Source organism: Danio aesculapii, chromosome 1 (genome assembly GCF_903798145.1).
Source record: "Danio aesculapii chromosome 1, fDanAes4.1, whole genome shotgun sequence".
Taxonomy (NCBI): Eukaryota; Metazoa; Chordata; class Actinopteri; order Cypriniformes; family Danionidae; genus Danio; species Danio aesculapii.
Window position 1 is genome coordinate 19505841 of NC_079435.1, and position 24080 is coordinate 19529920.

Consider the following 24080-nt stretch of genomic DNA (forward strand, 5'->3'; position numbering starts at 1 on the left):
CCAAAATCTCACAAAAGACATGTGCATGTTTTGCCTGTGACCATTAAAAAATATATTTATATAATAAGAATAATTTATCATATAAGATTAATATAGGTATTTGAATGGGTAAAGTGTCCATTGAATACATTGTGTTTTGTAAATAGACCAGTATTTGTTCATTCTGATCACGTTTGGTCACAAACTAAGTATATAATTTCAGAAAGATCAATTGGCTTCATCTGAAACTGCATTCTACTTAGATAAAACACAGTATTTGACTAAATAAGTACATCTGACTTTACAGTATAGTATCATACAAGTTTTTTTATGTTAATTAGTAGGTCTATTCAGACTAATGTTATTCAAATATGTGTGTGTGTGTATGTGTGCATGTAGGCTTATGTCTGTATGTCATCACTATGATACATTCAAAACTTTCTATCTCTAAATAAATCATCTTTAATATGATTAGGTTATATTAACCATCATACATAATGTATGAGGATATAATGTTAATGAATTCTTTGTTTATAATGGAAGAGCATCATTATGGTGCAGCCTAGTGTTTGGAAATCAGAAAACAGACAATGTTCTTGGTTCAAAAATTGGACGAGTCTGATTCAGAATTCATGAACAATTCCTTCAGACTGTGAGCCGTTTAAACGATTCATTTAAAAGCTATGATTCAAAGGAATGAACAAATCAGACATCCCTGATTTTTAATTTACCCAGAACGGAACCTGTTTGGTTGGTCATGTTTTTTCATGTATATTGCAGGCAAGTAACCAACAATATGATGGCTTGTGTTGCAAAAGAAAGAAGAAAGTAATAACTTAATAAGAGTTAATAGCTATGGCTATACACTGACTGCAAGAGAAGCTAGCATTAACTTGATTGACTATATATAAAAAGTTAAGGTGTAATCTGCTAACTTGTATTTTCCTAAATAAAATATAAAACACATAAGAAATAAGAGCATTGGTCAAAATATATAAAGGTTACAATCACAACTAAACTATATTACTGCTTGTCATGAAATGAGTCATGTTAATGGCATAGGTTAAGAGTTAATTGGCCAAATATCTTTTAATTACTAGAATTAAAAAAACTATCAAGTTTCTATTAAAACAAAATTATGCACTAAAACATCTAACTGTTAACAGTACAATTTCTGTTACAATGTAATATAAATATATCAGTATATTTGTTTATATTATTTAATACATAGAGACATGTCAAGGAAGTCAATGCCATTGATTCATTTCAATTGCATAAACTAATTAGACTAACTGTTTAAAGTCATACAAAAAAAGGTCTAGATCAGGAGTGCCCAAACTTTTCATATAAAGGGCCAAAAACCAAATATCATCGAGAGCCACGGGCCGAAGGTAAATATACCAAATTAAATTACATTAAAGGTGCCATGGGTACTTTCCTAATTTATTGAAAAAACATTACTTTAAATCATATTAACCTAAATTATAACAAAAATAAATTATAATATACTATATATTATGAATTAATAATTTATAATAAATTATACAATTATTTTAATCATATTAAAATTAAATTGTAACTTATTACAATAAAAAAAAATCTATCCTGCCAAAACTGCCTCTGCCTTGATTTGTCCACTATCTATTGCGTGACCAGGGGCGTAGCAACCAGGGGGGGGGGGATACGTCCCCCTCACATTTAGAGACAGACCATTTAGAAACAGGTGATTAATAATTATATGAACGTATGATATCATACAGCCACCCCCCCCCCACACACACACACACACACACACACACACTTTTAAATTTCCACTACACCCCAGTGCGTGACAGTATGAACATTTGAACTAATTCTAAATAATTTACAGCATTTAATTGAAACATTTAATTTCAATTCGCTTTTAATAATAAAACAAACAATTGAAAGGTTGCAATAGATTTGAAAGGACAATCTCTAAACCATCCCCATCACTCTTCTTCTCTTTTTAGATTGGATGGTGGGCCAAATCAAATGTTACCATGGGCCAACTTTGGCCTGCAGACTCTAGTTTGGGCATCTCTGGTCTAGATTGAATCGAACATTACAAATTAGGCTGTTGTTAATCTTCAACTGAAGTCAGATTAAATTTTATTATTATTGCACTACATGTGTGGACATACAGTTTATTTATATGCCCAACTGAGCCTGGTGTCTCTCTAGTTTTTTTATCCTTCACTTTCGCCGATTGGGGAAGTTTTTTTCCTCACCGCTGTCGCCCATGTCTTTGTTTGAACTCCCCTGTCTCCTCAGTGTTTGGACTCTCAGCAGTGAATACTACCACACTGACTTGACCTGAACTGAACTAATCTAAACTGAACTGAACTTAAACTCTTAAAACTGAACTGACACTGTTTCAATTCACTATAATCTTCTTTGTGAAGCTAATTTGACACAATCTACATTGTGCGCTATACAAATACAGATGAATTGGAAAATACACACTCACCCAGGCCATCCTTTGATAAATGAACTATCACTCAAGAGCGTAGGTTTCTCTTGACATTGGTTGTGACCTATGAAGCAGGGGAAGGCACCGCCAATCACAATGAAAACCCCCGAGATACATCGGTTTCTCAATGAAAAAAGAAAAACATCAGCGCCCAACGTGGGGCTCGAACCCACGACCCTGAGATTAAGAGTCTCATGCTCTACCGACTGAGCTAGCCGGGCGGACACGTGAACTTGATCGGCCAAACCACTGGAAACAAGTAGCTATCGACATACCCATAGACAGTTATGATTTTCAACTGGATTTTTAATTACTTAATCGCGATTTCTAAAGTACATATAATATAGCAGACGTTTTAACCAGACAAGCCTGCTAATATAGCGCAGATTTCGATGAGCTCTGCTTTTATTGTCCTCGTACACCACCTGCTGTTCACAGTGAGTATTACAATTCATGGACATTCATCAGAACCAGAAGACTGATGACAAAGGTTTATCATTTATCTTCCTCGTTATTTATTCGTTTTTCATATTTCATATGTATCAAAAACAGCACAATATAGGATTAACTGTCTATTTTCTAACCCGATTTGACCTATTTTGAAACATTTCGACACGTGCTGTATTCAAGACTTCGCCAGTAAAACCAAGCATGCATTTTGTGTTTAAAAGACCTCTGAAAATAGACGTCCAGGCCCAATTAAAAGAAAATTTAAGCTGTTAAAATTGTGAAAACCTAGTTAAAGTTTAATAACAGTTCAAAAACAGACTATGTATCAAATAGACAGGAATGAGCAACTACTCGTTAAATCGATTTGATGATTAGTCTATTTTTGGACTATTTTCGACATCTATTAGATCTCTTTTAAACAAACAAAAAATGCTTGGTGAGAAGTACACACACTGCTAGGAATAAGTAACAGTTTACCATAACAAAATAAGTTATTGTGGGTACTTGTGGACGTTGTACATGAGTACTCTATGAACAATCAATACCTATCATCAAATAATAATGTGTGTCAGAGGGAAAGCAGTGGACATCTCGTAAAAACATTGTTACTCACATTACTGTCAAATCCAATATAGATGTAGTGTTTGATCTTTATTTTCTCTCATAGAGTTTAAGGAATGACATCACAACCATGAAAGAAAATTCACAGTGGTTTCCTTCAAGATTCTCCTTTATTGCTTTTAAGAGTAAAAGGAGGTCTGTGGTTAATAATACTTAAACGTTTTGTTCTACAACATAACTTGCACAATCTTCCACCTCAAATACTCAAATCAAGTTACATAATAGAAACACGTTTTGTTAAATACAATGAACAGCTTCAAAATGCACTTTTTTTAATGGGTGTTTGTTGTCTAAATTACATTGCAGAGCAAAACGCTTTGGGATTTATGATTCTTTCACTTACAGAAGGCTTTTTAGCTCAATGACCTGTTAATATTAAAGAAAATGGAACCCTTCCAACGTGTTTCCATTCATACACCTTTTCGTCAGCATTTTAGCTATATGTACTGTAGCTAATTTGCTTTAACTATAGTAGAGTTTCAGCTACTACAACATTATTAGTTCCAACATCACAATGATTTCTCTGACATTGTGTGAAGACCACTGGATTTATAAGGCGGCATAAGTTGGAAGCCCTTCAGATGTCATCAGATGTATAAAATTATATCAGACTGCTCCACAGGAAGCCGACTGCTGGTGTGTCTTTAAGTTGCAGATCCAGGCGAATTGTTTCCCACATCGGGGACAAGTGAATGGTTTCTCTCCTGTATGAACTCTTTGGTGTTTCTTTAGATTGCCTGCCTCTGCAAACAACTTTCCACATATATCACACCTAAAAGGCCTCTCCCCTGTATGCACTCTCTGGTGGGCCACAACATTGGACAGTCCAGGGAACGCCTTTCCACAGAACTTACATACATAACTTCTCCGTCTACCTTTCTCCATTCGCTTTGGTAGCTGGAGTCCGGCAAGAGAAGCCTCAGGTTGAGTTAAGTTAGACAACGTTTGAGGAATCACAGTGAAATATGAGGTGCTTGATCTATTTGGAGTGTCTTTTTGAATAGCTTCAGGTCTACCAATGTGGCCTGACACTTCAGTTTGGCTTTGCCTCAAAATGCCGGCTTGATTCCACCTTTCCTCTTCTCTGAGAGGTCCTTCTGCTGCATTTCTAATGGAATGCGTTTGTGTGAATGATGATCCATCCTGTCCTCCTTTGGAGTTTCTAATGGATGTAACAGTCTCTGACTGAACCAGCACACAATCTTCATCCTGGTTTGAGTCTGAATATGAATGGGATGGCTGTGTGGGCCAATGTGTAAAGCTGGTTTTATGCTCTGCAGGTTTGTCAATCAGCAAGCAGTCTGCTGTTTCAATAGCTGTCTTATCTCCAGTGAGTGAAGGCTGGTTTGTGGGTGAATTCCTGCTTTTGCCAATTCCCTTGTGTACCTGCTCCGAGCCTGAGACAGCTGTGATTTTTATTGTTGTAAGACTTTTGTTAGGTCTAGCAGCAAAATTTTGGAACCGGTGTTGTTGAGAACTGCTTGGACTGGACTCGGCAGTACCTGAATGCACATATATTCAAATATATCAGCGAATTGTAATTAACAATTATAATTTAAATCCAGCCTTTCAGTTTATAGACAAATTAAATGGGTTACATTTTTCACTGTTAACTTCTATTCTTGTACTCACCTTGTAGATTCATCTGAAGTCCAGCGGATGAAGACGTGTCGGACTTCTGGCTCCAACTATTCTGTCCACATTTGCTGAAATGGGAAAATTCCACCTCTATAGGCTGAAAACAAAATTAAAATGCAATTTATGTTTTGCTTTCATCCCAATATGACTTACATCTACTCTACAGTAATGATTCCTTCCAGTTGGCACATTTGGTCTTATCCTAGATTGTTTTTGCATTATAAGATAACTGTAAAACAACAAACCTTCTCTGTTCCAGGTGCAACCGTGGGTTTGGTTGGTGAGGTAGAAAGTCTCTGGCTACAAATGTCTTTATTAGACTCCACTTACCAGGGGGGAAAAAAGAATGTTAATTTGTTTGTAACAAGTCTTCAGACCAAAGTATATAAATGTTCAAGGAATTGTTCACCCAAAAATGACAATTCTGTTAATGTTCCAGATTTGTATGATTAGCTCTGTTTTGAAAGTAATTTTACCAATAATAAAAAGGTCTAAATTAAATTATTTTCGTCATTCTTACTATGGATTTCAATAGAAAGCTAAAATGGATAATTACCCATATTGTTCAAAAGATGATCTTCTATCTCCTGCATAACAATTTTCATGTTTGAGTGAACTCTTTAATTTCTTAAGTGAGACTACTATTTTTGAGTTTAAACTTGAAAATGATATATGGATATGCTACACAGATTGTCAGAGCAATTTCAGGATTACACCAACAGAAAAACTGTGAGAGTTAAAGGGTAAACATTAAATTCTATATATCTACACCAACATTCTTTTAAGCAGCAATTAAAGGACTGCTTTTTTGGGCCTTTACTTACCATCTTGCACAGTTATAGTTTGTGTCTGGCTTATTTCCCATTGGTCGTTTAGATCCTCCTTTATCACTATTGTTTCAGGATCTCCATATTCCACCTTTCCTTGCTGTTGAACACATGAAATAAGGTTTTGTGTTACAACATAACCCTGGCTGGCACATGTAATATAAAGATCATTTTGTGACATGTTAAATCTTATCTAGGAATTTGATTATTGTAATGAATATGTTCAGTGTGTAGGAATCACAATGCTGCAAATATCTGATGCTGGAAGAAGGGGGAAAACGTGTAAAAACAATCACTATATTTAACAGTGGATATGTTTGCTACAATTGTTTTAATTAATAATATTACAGATTTTCAGTGCACATTGGTGAATGAATTCTGTAAATGTTTTAAAAGTTCTCACTGTACTGAGTGTTACATTTGTGACAACCAAATCTTCACATAAAATTGATTATTTCCTACACCTGCATTCTTTTGAAATAGACCATAACACGATAGACAAACACTGGCCATAATAAATCCACAATGTTCAAAAATCAAACACAAAATCAGTGCAAAAATGTTTATTAAACACGTTAAACACCTTTTAAATACCAAAAACTACCTGCAAACATTTCAACTAAGTTTTTTCATTCTTTCTACAGAACACCACATTACAGAGCTTTGCTCTGAATTTGCTAGTTTTATAAAACACACTTTGACTCAAAAGCAAGGTAAATCATGTACATAATTTAAAGGAAGTCTTTCCCCAGACAGGACATGACGATGATGGTGGTATAATACACACTCATAAGCAGTAATCTGGTGATCATTTATTGACACCTCCTAGAGAAAGCAGTTCTTCTGCAGCTAACATATCAGGATGGTATTTCAGTTGGTGGTTTTTGAGGTTTCGTATCCAAGCAAATGACTGTCCACACTGTGTACAACTATACGGTCGTTCTCCTGTGTGGACTTTCTGGTGCTTTCTCAGGTTTCCCGCCTCTGAAAAGAACTTTCCGCAGGTGTTACATTTGAATGGCTTCTCACCTGTGTGAATCCGCTGGTGAATTATCACCTTTTTAGGCCGGTTGAAAACCTTTCCACAATATGTGCACGAAAAAAGTTTTTCGCGAGGAACTTTATCGATTCTAGTCCGGCATTGTTGGTTAAAACTGACATCTGTGATATTGTGGTAGAGGTCAGTATCCTGTATTTTTGAAGATGTTGATGGGACTGCAGCAAAGCCACTAGACACCAGATGCGGATTGGAGGAAGGCAAGAATATCCTGCTATCCTGATGTTCCTCCCTCCCAAATTGTGGATAGACACGTGAAGCTTGGCTTTTCCCTCGTGCTACTTGGCTAGCCCACGCAGAAACATCTTCCCCCTCCTCTGCGGAGTCGACCTCTATTACCTCTGAACACTGTACAGAGCCTGTGGGTTGGCTCTCAGTCGGCGTTGAATTGTTTACGTATGCGCAAGATCGCTGCCGCAAGTCTGCATTGTTATTCCCTTGCATTAAATAATCCCTCATAGGACTGGATTTTCCATTCAAATCAAACTTTGCTTCGCCATGTAATTCTATGGGCTCTTGGGAAATCCCCTTAACATTCTGAAACTCAGATTTAAGCGCAGCGTCAGATCCACTGACCTCCAAATTCGTGTGCTGCATCCCTGAGATCTGATCATCATCTTTCTGAACATCACCAAAACCTGGCTCTCCAGTTTGTGAAGTCTCTGTTACTCCTGAAGGAAAAGAAACAAGCATTACAATAAGTATTGTTGGTTACACAACCTCCATGAAGTCTATAATCGACCATCGACTCACCATCATCTCTGATGAACAGTCTTTGTTGTGTTTGGTGGTCCTCAAACATCTCATCTTTTATCAGTAAAGTTTCTGCTTCTGGCAAAACTGCATCTCCTGCCTTTCAAGAAAGGAAATGCACATGAAGATTTGTATGTTTATTTATTTATTTATTTGACATGGACATCACAATTACACTGGACAACCAAATGCATTTGTTTAAGTGTTTTAGCAAACTTGTTAATTCTCAGCACCTGTCCACAGGAGGCTTGACAAAATGGAACAATAATAAAAACATATACACAGCATCATATTTCTTTACATAAAATTACTGGGGCAAAGGCAACATAATCCAACAAACTAACTGTAGACGATTTGTGCAAACACTGCTGTTTTGCTTTTAACCACTTTTTAAGAACACTACTAAAAATATTTAGATTACTTTCTGATTTTAAGCTAACAGGTAAATCATTCCACAGTTTGGCTCCCTTTACAGAGAAAACAGACTGGCCAAAAGAGGTCTTACACTTTGGCACTAGACAGTCACCATTAGCAGTTGCCCGTGTGACTCTGTGAGAGGTTTGATGTCTACTGATTAAATCAGAAAACAGGATTGGAACATGATTATTTAAACATTTAAAAACCAATTTAAGATAATTAAATTTAATAAAACTATCAAAACTAAAAAGGTTATGTTTACATAAAACTTCACAATGATGCCATCGCATGCCCATGTATAACAATTATGTCTCTTTCTAATCATGCAGCCATCATTTGTGCATGAAAATCTACCTATCAATCATGTGTTTGTCTATATCGGTTTATCTATAAATCCATCACTTATCTACATAAGTTTGTCTATACATCCAGGGAGCTATTCATCTTCTTTTGTTTATCTACGAAAGTCTAAGTATGAATTGATTTTACTTACTCCTATCTTTTGTTGATTAGTGTATGGCAGTCTATCTGCTAATAATGCATATGTCAATAGTTTATAAACTTAAAGAGATAACAGCCCACTTACCACACTGCTACTTTCATTGACAGCCTCCTGAGGAGTTGAGTCTGTCCTTCCACCTCTCCAAAGTCCTGTGTTAAACTGATTTCCATACAGGCCGTCTGAATGTACGAAAACCAGAAAAACAACACAACACATAGTACGTTAACTTCTTTAGCGTTGAGTTAATATTGTGTGTCAGAGACTCTTGAAAATATCATATAGACTAATCTTCTTGATAACACACCGTTGCTTTGGTTCCGGTATTTGTCTGACAAAGCGGTGCTCACTTGAACCCGGTTAGCGCGATTCAGCGAACTGATCCTTCTCTCTGCAAACCCCCGAGCCATCTTCAGCTCCAGTATATGAAGTTTTCTTTTCAGCGCTTTGTTTTCGCGCTGACATTGGCTCATCTGTAAGTTAATAACAGCGTAGTCGTCGTCAACGAGTTTGCATATCTCAGCCACAGCTGCATTGGCCAGCACCTCCATAATGGAAGCTAACTGAGTCTGGAAAGCAATGCGACTCGACATGATTAACGTTTAAGCGTCCTGCACTTCGTTTCAATAAATAAATACTGTTTTAAGCTAGATAAAAATATTTAAAAAACGATAAAATCCTGATTAATATCTTCAAAACATCGTGGGAACGCAAATGATCTGCTCTGGGTTAACCATCGACAAGCACTTCCGGTCAGTAGTAGTGACGTAAAAGCCATAAAGACTGTTTTGCAGCGCACGCCAATTTGGTTTTGACATTGTTTACTAAATTTACTGAATAATCGAAGGACGGTGTTGCGCTTTTGTCGTCGTTTGTGGCCTTTCAAAGAGATAGCTGTCAACAAAATCAAAAGTGTGTCATTTACCTACACTATGAAGACTACGAAAATTAACCTTCGTTAAATTATCATTCGTTTATTTATATAGTTTTACCACAAATACTATTAAACTATGGTTAGTGTAGCAAAACCATCCAATATTTTTTATAATTGTAATTTTTTAAAATTTGTATTGACTTACAATAATTTTTGAGTATTATAGTTATTTTACATTTGGTAGATTTTTAAAGTCAGGTTAGAGAGAATACCTTGGTCTGGTATTGTGTTCAACGAAGTCATATGCTGAAGTCTGCTATTCACATGCATATAATTATGGTTGTAGATGCACAGTCAGCTTGAGTGTTCCCTTCATTCTAATGTGGGAGACTGAGACTTAAACCCAAAGCCTATGAAGACAACCCTGCAAACTTTAGCCTTTAAAATTAAAGACTAAAACTAACGCTTCGCTTGGCCATTACGCAGTTAGGTAAACATTAGTTTTGAATTGATCATTTTTTACAGTAGAAAAAAAATCTGTTTGTTAGATACAGCACAACACTTCTCAATCATTCATGGTCGCCACAAAAAGTGACTGGCTCTTGCACAACTCAGAGGACATTAAGGCTGTAATGTGACTGGTTATAAAGGCACTCCACAGAAAGCAAAGAATTCTGGCCCAGATTTGGCATAAATCTGATACAGCAGGCATTCGTCCGGCACTAGCATACAGCATGTGGGCCAAACATAGACTGGGTTTCACAGAGGTTGCATAAGACTTAGGCCAAATATCAAATGTAGTATTTGGCCTAGATGTTAAAAAATTACGTAAGTTTGGCCTATCTTGTCCCACATTTAAAATACATTTAAATTATTTTTGAGTAAAGAAAGAATTCTAACAATCAGGTCACTTCGAGAAAAAGCATGGCCATAAAGCCAAATTCTATATGTGTTTATCAAATTCATTGCAGTCATGACACACCAACATATCTGGCCCAGTAATGGGTTATTAACTTGGCTAAAACTTGGCCCAGATATCCATGTTTGGCCCTTGTTTTGAAGCCAGAATTAGTCCGATCATGTACCATAATTCATTGTGGCATGTGGGCCAAGCAAAATCTGATTGTGTGGGCCAGATCTGGGCCAGAGAAATTTTTCTATGTGGGTCATGTTTAAATTAAACTGTTACTATTTTCCACATATAGAAATATAATATATGGCAATATATGCAAATTACACGTATTACACACAAGTTTATGTTTGGATTTCACATATGAAATATGTTATATGCAACATATATTGGACTACTGTAATGCTCTGTTTGCTGGCTGCCCAGCATCCTCTATTAACAAACTTCAATTAGTACAAAATGCAGCTGCCAGAGTTCTAACCAGGTCTAGAAAATTTGATCACATCACCCCAATTTTATCCTCCTTACACTGGCTGCCTGTTAAGTTTCGTATTGAATTTAAAATATTGCTTCTTACATATAAAGCTTTAAATAATCTAGCTCCTGTTTATCTAACCAATCTTCTGTCTCGCTACAATCCAACTCGCTCTTTAAGGTCTCAAAACTCAGGGCTTCTGGTAGTACCTAGAATAGCAAAGTCGAGTAAAGGAGGTCGTGCCTTCTCATTTATAGCTCCTAAACTCTGGAATAGCCTTCCTGATAACGTCCGAGGCTCAGACACACTCTCCCAATTCAAAACTAGATTAAAGACCTATCTGTTCAGTAAAGCATACACTTAGTGCACCACTTAGGGGGCTTCCACACAGATTATGCATCTTGCTGATATACACTGTGAACATCAGCTACGCTAATTATTTTCTTTATTCTCCATTTCCACCTCGGGATACTCTTCCCGAGGCCCTCAGACTATGCAGAGTCACTGATTCGATCCAAGACCAACGGCGAGATGATCCCAAGGTTTCCATATCCTGGACCTGGCCGAATCCTGAGCAGCTACTGTGGTGGTCTTGGAGGAGTGGAGAACATGAGACTGATTCCTGTGACGCTCCAGAGACAGACGAGTCTTCGCTGAGGCCAGCTTCCAGCCTCCGCCAGCTTCCAGCCTCCGCCACTGAGACTGCAGCTCTGCACAAGACGTTTGGCCAGCGGAGAAATTAAAATGGTCATGCCCAACTGAGCCTGGTTTCTCTCAAGGTTTTTTTCTTCACTTCCGCCTTTAGTGAAGTTTTTTTTCCCTCTCCGCTGTCGCCACTGGCTTGCATGGTTCAGGATCTGTAGAGCTGCGCATCGTTGGATTTGCTCTTCAGTATTTGGACTCTCATTAGTGATTATTAAACCACACTGAACTGAGCTAAACTGAACTGAACTTAAACACTACAAACTGAACTACACTGTTCCTATTTACTGTGACCTTTTATGTGAAGCTGCTTTGACACAATCTACATTGTATAAGCGCTATACAAATAACGGTGAATTGAATTGAATTGAATATTTCAAAATATTGCAAAAATGACTATTTATGTATATATTTTCAAATATATTATACAAGAGAGCTTAATGTTGTGCAACTTAAGAAAACAAGTGCAATTACAAAAACGCCAGCAAATTAAGAAAAGATCTTGCTGTAAATCCTCACAACACAAACAGATTTTTAAAAAACACACTGCATTTTCTTACAATACTTTTGAAAACATCAGTACACAATGGAACTGTTTCAAAGGGACCCAAAAATGACGGACATGGCTGTGCTGTGACCATTGCTCAGTGAAGTTTTAGGTGATCTTTGAAAGGTGAGTTTTCTGTTTGTTGTTTTTTGTATTTTATTAGCCTAAATAACCATAACCCAAAATAGCCGGGTCCATCATGTTTTAGGGTCCTCTTGAAACATTTCTGTTGTGTTCCATGCTATTTGAAAGTGTTGTGAGAAAATGCGTTTTCATAATTTTTTTGTGTTGTGAGAAAATGCAGCATGTTATATTAATTTGTTTGCTTTGTGAGGATTTGCAGCAGATTTTATAAAAATGTGAATGCGTTGTGAGGATTTGTAGCACGTGTGCTGTGAAATGGATAAAAAATTGTTCTTTATTTGCTGCAGTTTTTTGTAATTGCACGTGTTTTCTTAAATTGCAGCACGTTAGGCTCTCTCGTCATATATATATATATATATATATATATATATATATATATATATATATATATATATATACATATATATATATATATATATTATATATATATATATATATATACTATTCTGTGTGTGTCTATTGATAGAACTGCAGAGCAGACCCTCTCATCTCTCATCAAATCCAGGCCATATCTAGCATAGGAATGTGTATGACTATCTGCAAATGTTCGATCACATGAAGCCACACAATTCATTCACATAATAAAATTATGTTTTAATCCTGCTGTGGTAAAAAGAAAAAAATACATGTAATATAAATGGGGAAATAAAATTCCAAAAGCAATGACTGCAACCAAAATCGAATACTGTTTTATTTGTATGAATCATGACTTTGGAACCACTAAAAAGTGCATTTTATTGTATTGTACTTTATGTGTGTAGATTAAATTTAAGCTTAAATGTAACAGTAATGTCTTTTGAATTCAGATATAATTGTTTTGCCCCCTTTTTTTTAACCACTATGTAATATGTATGTGGTTTTGGATGCAGCCGACTTTTACATGATATGCACATTTAGAAAAACACATTCAGTCATAATTCCACCACTCATTTTTAGAGTGAGTCAATAAATTATTAAAATATACATTAAAAAAATATTTTAAAGCTGCATGTTTGTGAATTTTATTTAATTAAATTAGTCCAAGGTCCTCAGAGACAATTTCTGACATAAGGCTTGGCTTCTTATCTTGGTGAGGAGTTTTGGGTGGTTTGTTGACTTTGCCGTAGATAGGTTGGTTCTCCTCAGGCATTTTGTTTTGTTGGAAATTATTGTTTTGAGTTGACTTTACAACTTCAGGCACACTATAAATGGGCTCCTCAAACGTATGGTCAGCTTTCTTATGGGAGATTAGTGCAATGTGGTCATACACCTCAGAGTATACAGGTTCTGGATGCTTGCCACTGTTTGACACTGTTTTAGCAGGCCAAATGTTCGTTGTATTAGTAGGATTGGCCTGAACACAAGTGTTGGGTTTTGGGCGGATGACATCAACTGGGTCAGAATATACTGGCTCATCTTTATGAGGAGTTGGGAGCGGATCGTCTTTTAAAGGATGAAGGGATTTGATGAGATCTGGCTGTGCGTACACAGGCTCATGCTTGCCAATTAAAACTGTGGGACTTGAATACACAGGTTCAATCAAGTCACCAGGATCCGAAAGCGTAATTTGGGATGATCTTAGGGAATCTGCAGGCTTTGCATACACAGCTTCGGTTAAGCCAATAGGACTTGCAGGTTTTATATGTGCAGGATTTGAAATGGGGCTGAGGTTTGGGCCGAGAGCATCTGCTGAATTAGGGCTGCTGTTGCCCTCTCTGTCAAGCGAAAGTAAACTTTCAGGGCGTTTGGGCAGGGGTGAGCGAGGAGAACGAGAGCGTGGAGAATGTGGCGAGTGCCTTTCTCCAGCAACACTGAGGCTCTTCTGTTGGCGAATAGCAGACTCAATGAGGCGAAGGATCTCTTCACTCTGTTGGGTCTCAAAGTTGAAGGTCCCAGGACCTGATTCACAGCGCCGGCCTGCTTCTATTGAAAACAGCATCTAGAGACAAACAGACATAAGTATGCACTTCAGAGAAAATAAATGAATCAATAAAACCTTTAAAGAAACATTATATGGTAATAAGCAAGTAGTCTAAACGAGAACTGGTCACAATCAAGGTTATTATAATTTTTGCATTATTGAATTTAACGTTTTTATTTTGATTCTATTTTTACATTTTTTGTGAACACATTTCTATTCTTTTTAATATATTTAGTTTCAGGCTGGCATGGTGGCTCAGTGGTTAACAATGTCGCCTCACAGCAAGAAGGTCGCTGGTTCGAGTCCTGGCTGAACCAGTTGGCATTTCTGTGTGGAGTTTGCATGTTGTCCCTGTGTTGGCATGGGTTTCCTCTGGGTGCTCCACTTTCCCCACAGTCCAAAGACATGCGCTACAGGTGAATTAGATTAACTAATTTGGCTGTAGTGTATGAATCTGTGTGTGTATGTGAGAGTGTATGGGTGTTTTCCAGTGCTGGGTTGTAGCTGGAAGGGCATCTGCTGCGTAAAACATATGCCGGAATAGATGGTGGTTCATTCTGCTTTGGCGACCGCTGATAAATAAAGGGACTAAGCCGAAGAGAAAACGAATGAATAAACAAACAAATGAATGAATGAATATTAGGTTCAGATTTAGTAATTGTAGTTATCAGAGTTAACAGACGGTGTCGACTAGAGCAAAGTTTAGTGCAACTCTTTATAAACCTCTTGATAAAAATAAAATAATTATTTAAACCAGGGGTGACCAAACTCGGTCCCGGAGGGCCGGTGTCCTGCAAAGTTTCCAATCCCAATCAGACACACCTAGGCTAGCTAATCAAGCTCTTACTAGGCTTTCTAAAAACATTCCTGCAGGTGTGTTGCGGCAAGTTGGAGTTAAAATCTGCAGGACACTGGCCCTCCACGACAAAGATTTCACCATACCTGCCAACACCCCTTTTTCCCGGGAGTCTCCCGTATTTCAGACCCATCTCCTGCCACCCTCCCGTTTTGTTATTTATCTTGGAAAACTCCCTTAATTTCAACCAACCCTAATTAACCCCCGGTCTTCAGCATTTTGGTACGGTCTGTGAAACCCCTAGGTTGGCAACATTAGCGTCACTTGATGGATAGTAGTGCTTCAGGTAATAAACACACCTCTGGACTGCTTGTTGAAAGTACTTAAAGGCACTTGACGTTAGAGCTATGGATGTGTAGATTACTCACGCAGCCAATACCTAAGGTATCCGATCGCAGCAGCCACCCGAAACAAGCTCATAGTACAGTTACTAACACCACAGTACACAGTACCCGGTTCTCAACAGTTATTCAGACACCTCACCCCCGAACCTAACCAGCACGCCAAAACCTGCCATTAATAGCAGGTTTGGCATGCTGTCCCGGGAGAGAACCCTGAGCTTGGAGATAATTGAGCCCAAGGCTTCTGCCCGGTCAATTAGCATATAAGGGGATCCAAGATCAGGTAGGTCTCAAGAGCTCCCCTTAGAAAAGGGAGGAAAAGGAGGAGATGGGGTGGAAGGGGGGATTCTTCCATAACAAAGATAGAGCAGTAGGGAAAAAATGTTCCATTTATTGTCAGCTTGGATGAATTGGATTGGACTATTACTGATTACAGATGAGTAGCCAGTCGTGCTCAAACATATCACGTGCTCCTCTCGAAATTATTTATGAAACTTCACATAGAGAAGGTTGTTTTTTCTTGACTGTGTGTGTGTCTATAAAAACGCATCTACAGGAGATTCTCTAAATATCTGCAATTTAGAATATCTGCTCCCAGAATGAGTGCTTATTCATTTTGAATATTATGATTATTATTTTTATTTTGCTTTCATTTAGTAAAAAAAAAAACTAATTGTGAAATTTTAACAAAATTTTGTTTGGTTTAGTTTTCGTTTACTAAAATAACTTTGCTCCTATACTAAAGTGTTACAACATATTTGTCTCTACTTACCTTATCTCGACCATAACGGCGCAGTAGCTTGTATGGCCACTCCATCACTGTCCTCCTAGTGTCCAGATCTTGTAGAAGAAGCATGTCTTCACCTGTCTGGAGCCAGTACTGTCCTTTCAGGCCACAGCGGACTGAAGCATCACTTTGTAGCACTACCACTTTGAACTCAGACACTAAAATTAACAAGATCTTAAATATAAGTTAATCAGAATTTAACTTCTGATTGGCAGTTCTCACCACTCTCACGCTCAAGTAGTTTTAAATGTTATACATTTCTTTCTTCTATTGAACAAAAAATGTGATATTCTGAAGAATGCTGGAAAAAAGCAATCATTGACATCGTTAGTATATGAGCAATAATTCTATCAATGACTGCTTTTTCTCAGTATTTCTTCGTTTGTGTTAGAACTGAAGAAAGAATCTCAAGCAGGTTTGGGACAGGTAAAGAGTAAGTAAATGATCACAGAATTTACCTTTTTATTGAATTATCAATTTAAGCTATGAATAATATGTCAGAGGTCACACCATGCTCCAAACCACATCAACAATTATCAATTCAATCTTTATACAAGTACACATAAAGGGTGAAAGAGTTAAGGTCGTGAGACTGGTTTTTCAGGAACATGACATCATGTTGATCTGATAGATTTGATATCTGTGTTTACTCACATTGTTCTCTAGACATGTAGATCTGATTGTCTTCCATATGTGGTACCGGCAGTGGAGCACTTTTTGTCTGTTTCTGTAACAGAGAAAACAATCATAAAACTAAGAAAAACTGATGCAGACAGAAAGAAATATAGAGAGCACATGTTATTTGGCTGTAACGGAGGCCAGCTAGCAAAGTGCTATGCAGGTAAACTTCACTCCTCTGACCTCAATAGGTGCTCTAGCAACTAGGCATGGGCCGGTATAAGATTCTGACGGTATGATAACCTTGGATAAAAATATCACGGTTTCACGGTATTGTGATTACTGCTTTAAAATATGTTCTTTTTAAATGTCTGGGTAAAAAAACTACAACTTTTTCCCCTTTAAACACAATATATTTTATTTTTTGAAAGATTTATAATATTTTGGAGCAGTAAACATGTCAGGCTATATAATTCAAATGAATCATTGACTTATGCTGTCTTCATTAGTTTCAAAAACACAGATTTTTTTACAATTTAAAATGGCATCTTTGGGTATTTTTTCTGCTGAAGACACTGTTGTCCTCAAAATAAAAAAAAGCTAATTAAAAAAAATCCTACACATACCTTATGAACGGTATTACAGAAAATTTTGGCGGTTTTAAAACCTTGACTTTTCCAAACCGCGGTTTACATTGAAAACGGTTATCGTCCCATACCTACTAGCAACAGACACTTGAGGCCATGGTCTTTTTCCTCCTTGTTAGAGCAACCGACTCCCATGCACAGAATGGCTGGTTTGATCACAGCTCAGCACGGGTTGGTTGCAGTAAGACCCGTAGGTTACATGTGTGGTGGGTGGCCTGTACTTCATACAGTTTTTAATATTTCTTTCTACAAGGTCTGGTGTCTATAAGATTTTGAGTCTTGGTGAGTCTTGTACTCACCAAGGTTGTGTGTATTTAATAATACATAAACAGCAGTATTGTGAAATATTAATACAACTTAAATGTTTTCTATCATCAAATATATATTTTGAACATTTTTCTATGGTGGCATCTCTTCTATTAATGTTGATCCTACTACTGTTTCAGAAATCTTTGATAAATAGGAAAATCAAAAGAACTGCATTTACAAAACATAAATCTTTGTGATATTGTAAAATGTTGCTTAATAATCTATTAATATCTGTTTTTAAAAATCTGACCCCAAACCTTTGAACGTTGCTGATATATAAATAAAAAAATCCAGCCCTCACCTGAAAGGCGATGTTACATATGATATCCACCCATTCTCCACAGCTTTCTCTCTCTGCTGCGAACACCAGCCTCTTCTCTTCGGTCTCCACACAAAAAGCGGCCATGTTTTCTCCAGGACAAGCCTCTGCATGGGGAGGCAGCTTAACAACGCTCACACAGTCAGCCAGACGGATGACCTTCCTCTCTGGTTGTCGTCTGACCACCACAGTTGACCGTTCCTGGACAGCTTCTGACAACTCTAACCGTGCAATACCATGCCGACTGGCCGGATGAAGGGCCAACCAATATCTCTTCCACTTCTGTTAATAACAAATATACTATTGTCAAGTACATTCGTACTTTCCATGAGCAATCCCTTACAATTATTAACCTTGTTTTATAATGATTACCATTCGTATAAACACTTTCTTTTTTGTACAAATACCAGAGCTGGTTAATTTCTACAAGCATAGTTAATGAGTTATATCAACTGTAATGGAACTTTAGTGAAATGCGCTAAGCATCATTAAATCCAGGATGGAATGATGGATGGAAGTGGCGCTTCAGGTAATAAACACACCTCTGGACTGCTTGTTGAAAGTACTTAAAGGCACTTGACGTTAGAGCTATGGATGTGTAGATTACTCACGCAGCCAATACCTGATTTACCTCACATGTATTGTGTGTGTGTGTGTGTGTGTGTGTGTGTTTAAGGCAGGGCCGAACGTCATACGCCATGAAGTGAACTCAAGAGGGCGTGTTTTGTGTCAATGGAATGTGCCGTAAAATGAAAAGCAAGTACTCTGATGTGCACACCAAGTTTCAACTTGTAAGGCAGTCCCGTTTCATCCATCTCATACCAGAACAAAACCTTACACCAGAGGTTTTACAGGAAAAACCCCTGATGCATAATGAGCTATATCAAAAAACATACAAGCAAATACTTATATTGTAGCTTTTTATATGACAGCTTTGCTTAGTCTAAGTATTGGTCAAATATCACATATCTTACAGAACATCAATACCAAAAGTGTTAAATGATCTTAAAAAATTACAAATATTTTCTTATTCAGAACATTTAATAGTTTAAAGTTGACATAAAAGCATATTTTAACCTGTTTTGAATAGCATATACTACAATGATATCTTACCTCACCATGTTTCTGGTGTTGTAGATAAACTTCACCTTGTTTCCCACGTGTCTCCATGTCGGTCTCCTTAATCTCTGTGAGCTCAAAAAGTACTTTACAAAAGTTTATCCTTTCCCAGAATAATGTGTGTCCTCTTAAAACTGTTAACACATATTACCAAACCTATTACATGGGCTAGAGTAAAAAGTGCAAGGTTAGACTCCACCTCTTGAAGAAAAAAAGGACAGCACTGTTTGATTTAGTTCAATGAATATTCACTTGACTAATGTCTGAATTACACATTTGAATGGTTGTATTATTTCCTAACACGACTAACCAACATATAAGACCAACATATATAAAACAAATCAAAAAGCTTGACAATCATGACATTCTTCCGAGTAAGAAAGACTAATAACAGGGCCATTGTTATCCAGCTTTTTGTTGACCATTGAATCCTTTACTTTATACTCCAACTAGGAAGCACTATCTGCCATCAGACATTAACCCTTAAATACATATGTGCCTTTATAAACCCTGGATGTGATTCACTACGCGCCATCTCTATCTCATTCATTAGCTTGTATCAGACTATTAATTATAAACAACATTTCAAGAACACAAAAACAAGAAAGGACAGTACTTTACACAATTAAAGTGTCACTTGATGGGAGATCTGGGGAATAAGTTGTTAGCGATGATAATATTTGGTTTTCAGAATATGAATTTCTCCCCGTGTTTGCGTGGGTTTCCTCCTGGTGCTCCAGTTTTGCTCACAGTCCAAAGACATGTGATACAGGTGAACTGAATAAACTAAATTGGCCGTAGTGTATAAGTGTGTGTGTGCGTGTGTGTGTGTGTGTGTGTGTGAATGAGTGTGTATGTATATTTTTCAGTATTTGGCTGCAGCTGAAAGGGCATCCGCTGTGTAAAACATATGCTGGATAAGTTGGTGGTTCATTCTGCTGTGGCAATCCCGATGAATAGAGGGACTAAGTCAAAGGAAAAATAAATGAATGAATGAAATATGAATTTAGCCAGACAGCTGAATATTTTGGGAAAGATAAAACAATGTAAGTCCTAAAAAAACACTCAGTTTTCACTAAAACCTTCAGTGTGTTAATCAAATCTTATTTTAGTTTTGATTGTCTTTATTGTTCAGTTTTTTTATTGTGTCCCGCTGTATTATTGTTTACTGTTTTTTTTTTTTTTCATTTAAATGCAAGGTAATACAGGAAATAACTCATCCTCACAGTTAACTCATCGTCACAGTTAATGTATCTACTAACATGAATAATACTTTTAACAACACTTATTTGTCATGGTTTAACATTTAATAATGCCTTATAACATCCAAATTCCTGCTTGTTAAAATTAGTTAATACACCTGTAAAAAATGGCCTTTATTTCAACGGTTAAAAACTATGCTACAGTAAAAATTCGTAACCTGGTTAACAGTATGTTTCCTTAGTATATACTGCGAATAACCGTAAATTGACTTTCCCAGAATTCCGTGCATGGCACATCACTTTTTATGCTTTTTGTTGACATTACTATGGATCTTTTTAGTTGTTTCCTCATCAGTTATGTACATTAGAGATTTATTCTTTCATTCATTCATTTTCTTTTCGGCTTAGTCCCTTTATTAATCCGGAATGAACCGCCAACCTATCCAGCACGTTTTTATGCAGCGGATGCCCTTCCAGCTGCAACCCATCTCTGGGAAACATCCACACATACTCATTCACACATACACTCATACACTACACACAATTTAGCCTACCCAATTCACCTGTACCGCATGTCTTTGGACTGTGGGGGAAACCAGAGCACCTGGAGGAAACCCACATGCAAACTCCACACAGAAACGCCAACTGAGCCGAGGCTTGAACCAGCGACCTTCTTGCTGTGAGGCCCCATTAGAGATTTGTTACATCTAATGTTGATAAACAATGTTTATTTCATGACTTTAGTTTAATGTGTTTTACCATACTGGTGTTTAGTAGTTGTGTGAATGACACTGAGCACCTTCTATACACTGATACACTTTTCTGCCTGTAGGAAACGTTTGTTGCGATGAGCATTGGTTCATTACGTAACTTTCACATCACCACCTGCATATGGCTGTGTTATTGTGACTATCTGTGTAACAAAAGATGTGTAGATGTTGGTAATTCAAAATACAGACATATTACCTGTATAAATTAATTAAATACGGTAGTTTACTGTAAAAATATTAAACTACTTTTACGGTTTGTACTGTATTTTTAACAGTAAAATACTGGCAACCATAGCTGCCAGTTTTTTACCATAAACTTTACGGATTTATTATTTACAGAACAACTGTATTTTCATTAACTAACAATACCTAACACGAACAAATGCTGCAATAAATGCATTGTGCATTGTTTGTTCATGTTAGTAAATGCATTAACTAATGTTAACTAATACAAACTTATTGTAAAGTGTTACCCAACTTATATATGAGAATTACAATTCCACATTTGTATGTGCTATGTATACACTTTTCCTTGCTGTTATATGTGAAACAAATATAGGCAGGGTTTACTTGGGCACGTACAAGTCTGGATTCAAACTTCCTGTACACTCACTAAACCACAAATCATGCACAGACTGGCACACAGACATAAACTCATGCAAGTCTATAGACAGACAGACACAGTATTATCTAATGTGTGTTAAAATAAGCAATAGCTAAACAGTCATTCACATATCTCTGCCTGCCACTATACTCACTAAAGTTTCAGCTATATAAAACCTGATATTATCCCATTGTGAGAAATACCAACAACAGTGTGTGAGGCATCATATCTTCTGCTGAAAGATCAACACTTATTAGCAGAAGGAAAAATGATGGATTAAAGGGCTAGTTGACCCAAAATTGAAAGTCCTGCCATTGTTTACTCATCCTTCACTTGTTTCAAACCTTTATGAGTTTTTTTTATTCTGTTGAACACAAAAGAAGATATTTAGAAGAAATCTAAAAACCTTAGCCATTTACTTCCTCAGTATTTATTTTATTACTAAGGATGTGAAACTGTTAGATTTCAGCTTCCTTCAAAATATATTTTTTTGCGTTCAACAGAATAAAAAACTCATAAAGGTTTGGAACCTCTTGGTGGTAAATGTATCATTTTTGGGCGAACTGTCGCTTTAACAGACTTAAGATGACATTCTTATTTTACATAAATATCTTTTTAGTTGTGGTTCATGTATTATTCCATTTCAAAAGGTACAGAAGATAATATAAAATACACAATATAAAATACATATAATATAGAAAAAGAAATGTACAGTGCATCTGGAAAGTATTCATAGTGCTTCACTTTTTTCACATTTTTTATGTCACAGCCTTATTTCAAAATGGATTAAATTCATTTATTTCCTCAAAATTCTACTCACAATACCCCATAATGACAATGTGAAAAAGATTTGTTGAAATTGGTGCAAATTTATTAAAATAAAAAACCTGAAAAATCCCATGTACATAGGTATTCAGAGCCTTTGCTCAATATTTTGTTGGTGCACCGTTGGCAGCAATTACAGCCTAAAGTCCTTTTGAATATGTCTTTGGGAATTTGTCCATTCCTCTTTGCAGTACCTCTCAAGCTCTATCAGGTTGGATGGGAAGCGTCAGTGTACAGCCATTTTCAGATCTCTCCAGAGATGTTTAATAGGATTTAGGTCTGGGCTCTGGCTGGGCCACTCAAGGACATTCCCCGAGTTGTTGTGATGCCACTCCATTGATATTTTGGCGGTGTGGTTTGGGTCATTGTCCTGCTGGAAGATGAACCGTCGCACCAGTCTGAGGTGAAGAGCACTCTGAAGCAAGTTTTCATTCAGGATGTCTCTGTACATTGCTGCATTCATCTTTCCCTCTGTCCTAAGTAGTCTTTCAGTTCCTGCTGCCACCACCATGCAAAGCTGTGAATACTGATGTACAAGTTATTTTACATGTTTTTTATTTTTAATAAATTTGCAACAATTTCAAAAAAACATTTTTCACTTTTTCATTATGGGGTATTGTGTGTAGAATTTTGAGGAATTACATGAATTTAATCCATTTTGGAATAAGGCTGTAACCAAAAAATAAATAAATAAAAATGTGGAAAAAGTGAAGCGCTATGAATACTTTCTGGATGCACTGTAAATATTAAAAAGTTTACCCTGATCTTTAAATTCAAAAAGTTTTCACTCTGACTCTTAATGCATCGTTTTTTTTTTTTTTTTTAGCATCAATTAACATTTGAACCTTCTATAAGAGTTGCATATGAATCATTGAGTTGTCAACAGTGTAAAAGGATTGATTTCAAAATCAGCAATTTCTGGAAGAGTTCAAATACACAAAAATGTGGGACCTGATGTTTTTTTTTTCATAAGAAGAACAGGCAGTTTAACTGTTCAGGAAAAAAATTGACTTAAAATATAATAGGAATAAGGATAATTCAGGTAGCAACACAGTTGTAAGAATTGAATGAACATTTGTAGGGGTCATTTTAAATTCAACAAATATTTTCTTTTGTGGACTATATGTAAATGTCTGAATTTTTTTATTAATGTCAGTAAAACCTCAAATATATAGTGAAAAATATGAACCTAAACAATTTAAATGCTAATTTAACACCTTTTGTCTTTATAAGCAGGCAATTAGCACCAAACCCTTGTTCTAAAAGGTGGAGCAGTTTCACTATGACTAGTTTCATTGTCTGATTAAGCAACATCATGTCTGTCTGCATAGTAACACCTGGCTAATCCAAGTAATGCTTAAAGCAAATCCCTATTAAAATCTAAACAGTCGTACAATGA

The 24080-nt window shown here is 36.6% G+C and overlaps 2 protein-coding genes and 1 non-coding gene across 3 annotated transcripts; all 3 read right to left on the reverse strand.

The window, feature by feature from the left end:
* Positions 1 to 2618: 2618 nt before the first annotated feature.
* trnak-cuu (transfer RNA lysine (anticodon CUU)) lies at positions 2619 to 2691 on the reverse strand. The gene has a single exon. It is a non-coding gene; the product is annotated as a tRNA-Lys (tRNA).
* A 941-nt stretch (positions 2692 to 3632) lies between these two features.
* On the reverse strand, positions 3633 to 9472 carry si:ch211-89o9.6 (zinc finger protein 354B). Its single transcript, XM_056456825.1, has 8 exons — positions 9040 to 9472; positions 8820 to 8914; positions 7817 to 7916; positions 7640 to 7734; positions 6004 to 6106; positions 5425 to 5504; positions 5174 to 5276; positions 3633 to 5043 (listed from the first exon to the last, which is right to left on the reverse strand). Exons 1-8 carry the CDS (start codon positions 9323 to 9325, stop codon positions 4148 to 4150), a joined length of 1758 nt encoding a protein of 585 aa, XP_056312800.1. The 5' UTR covers positions 9326 to 9472; the 3' UTR covers positions 3633 to 4147.
* Positions 9473 to 12989: 3517 nt separating this feature from the next.
* dok1a (docking protein 1a) lies at positions 12990 to 19436 on the reverse strand. The gene is made up of 5 exons (XM_056470800.1): positions 19275 to 19436; positions 18144 to 18443; positions 16923 to 16995; positions 16254 to 16426; positions 12990 to 14302 (listed from the first exon to the last, which is right to left on the reverse strand). The coding sequence occupies exons 1-5, from the start codon at positions 19329 to 19331 to the stop codon at positions 13394 to 13396; spliced, it is 1512 nt and encodes a 503-aa protein (XP_056326775.1). The 5' UTR covers positions 19332 to 19436; the 3' UTR covers positions 12990 to 13393.
* Positions 19437 to 24080: the final 4644 nt, after the last annotated feature.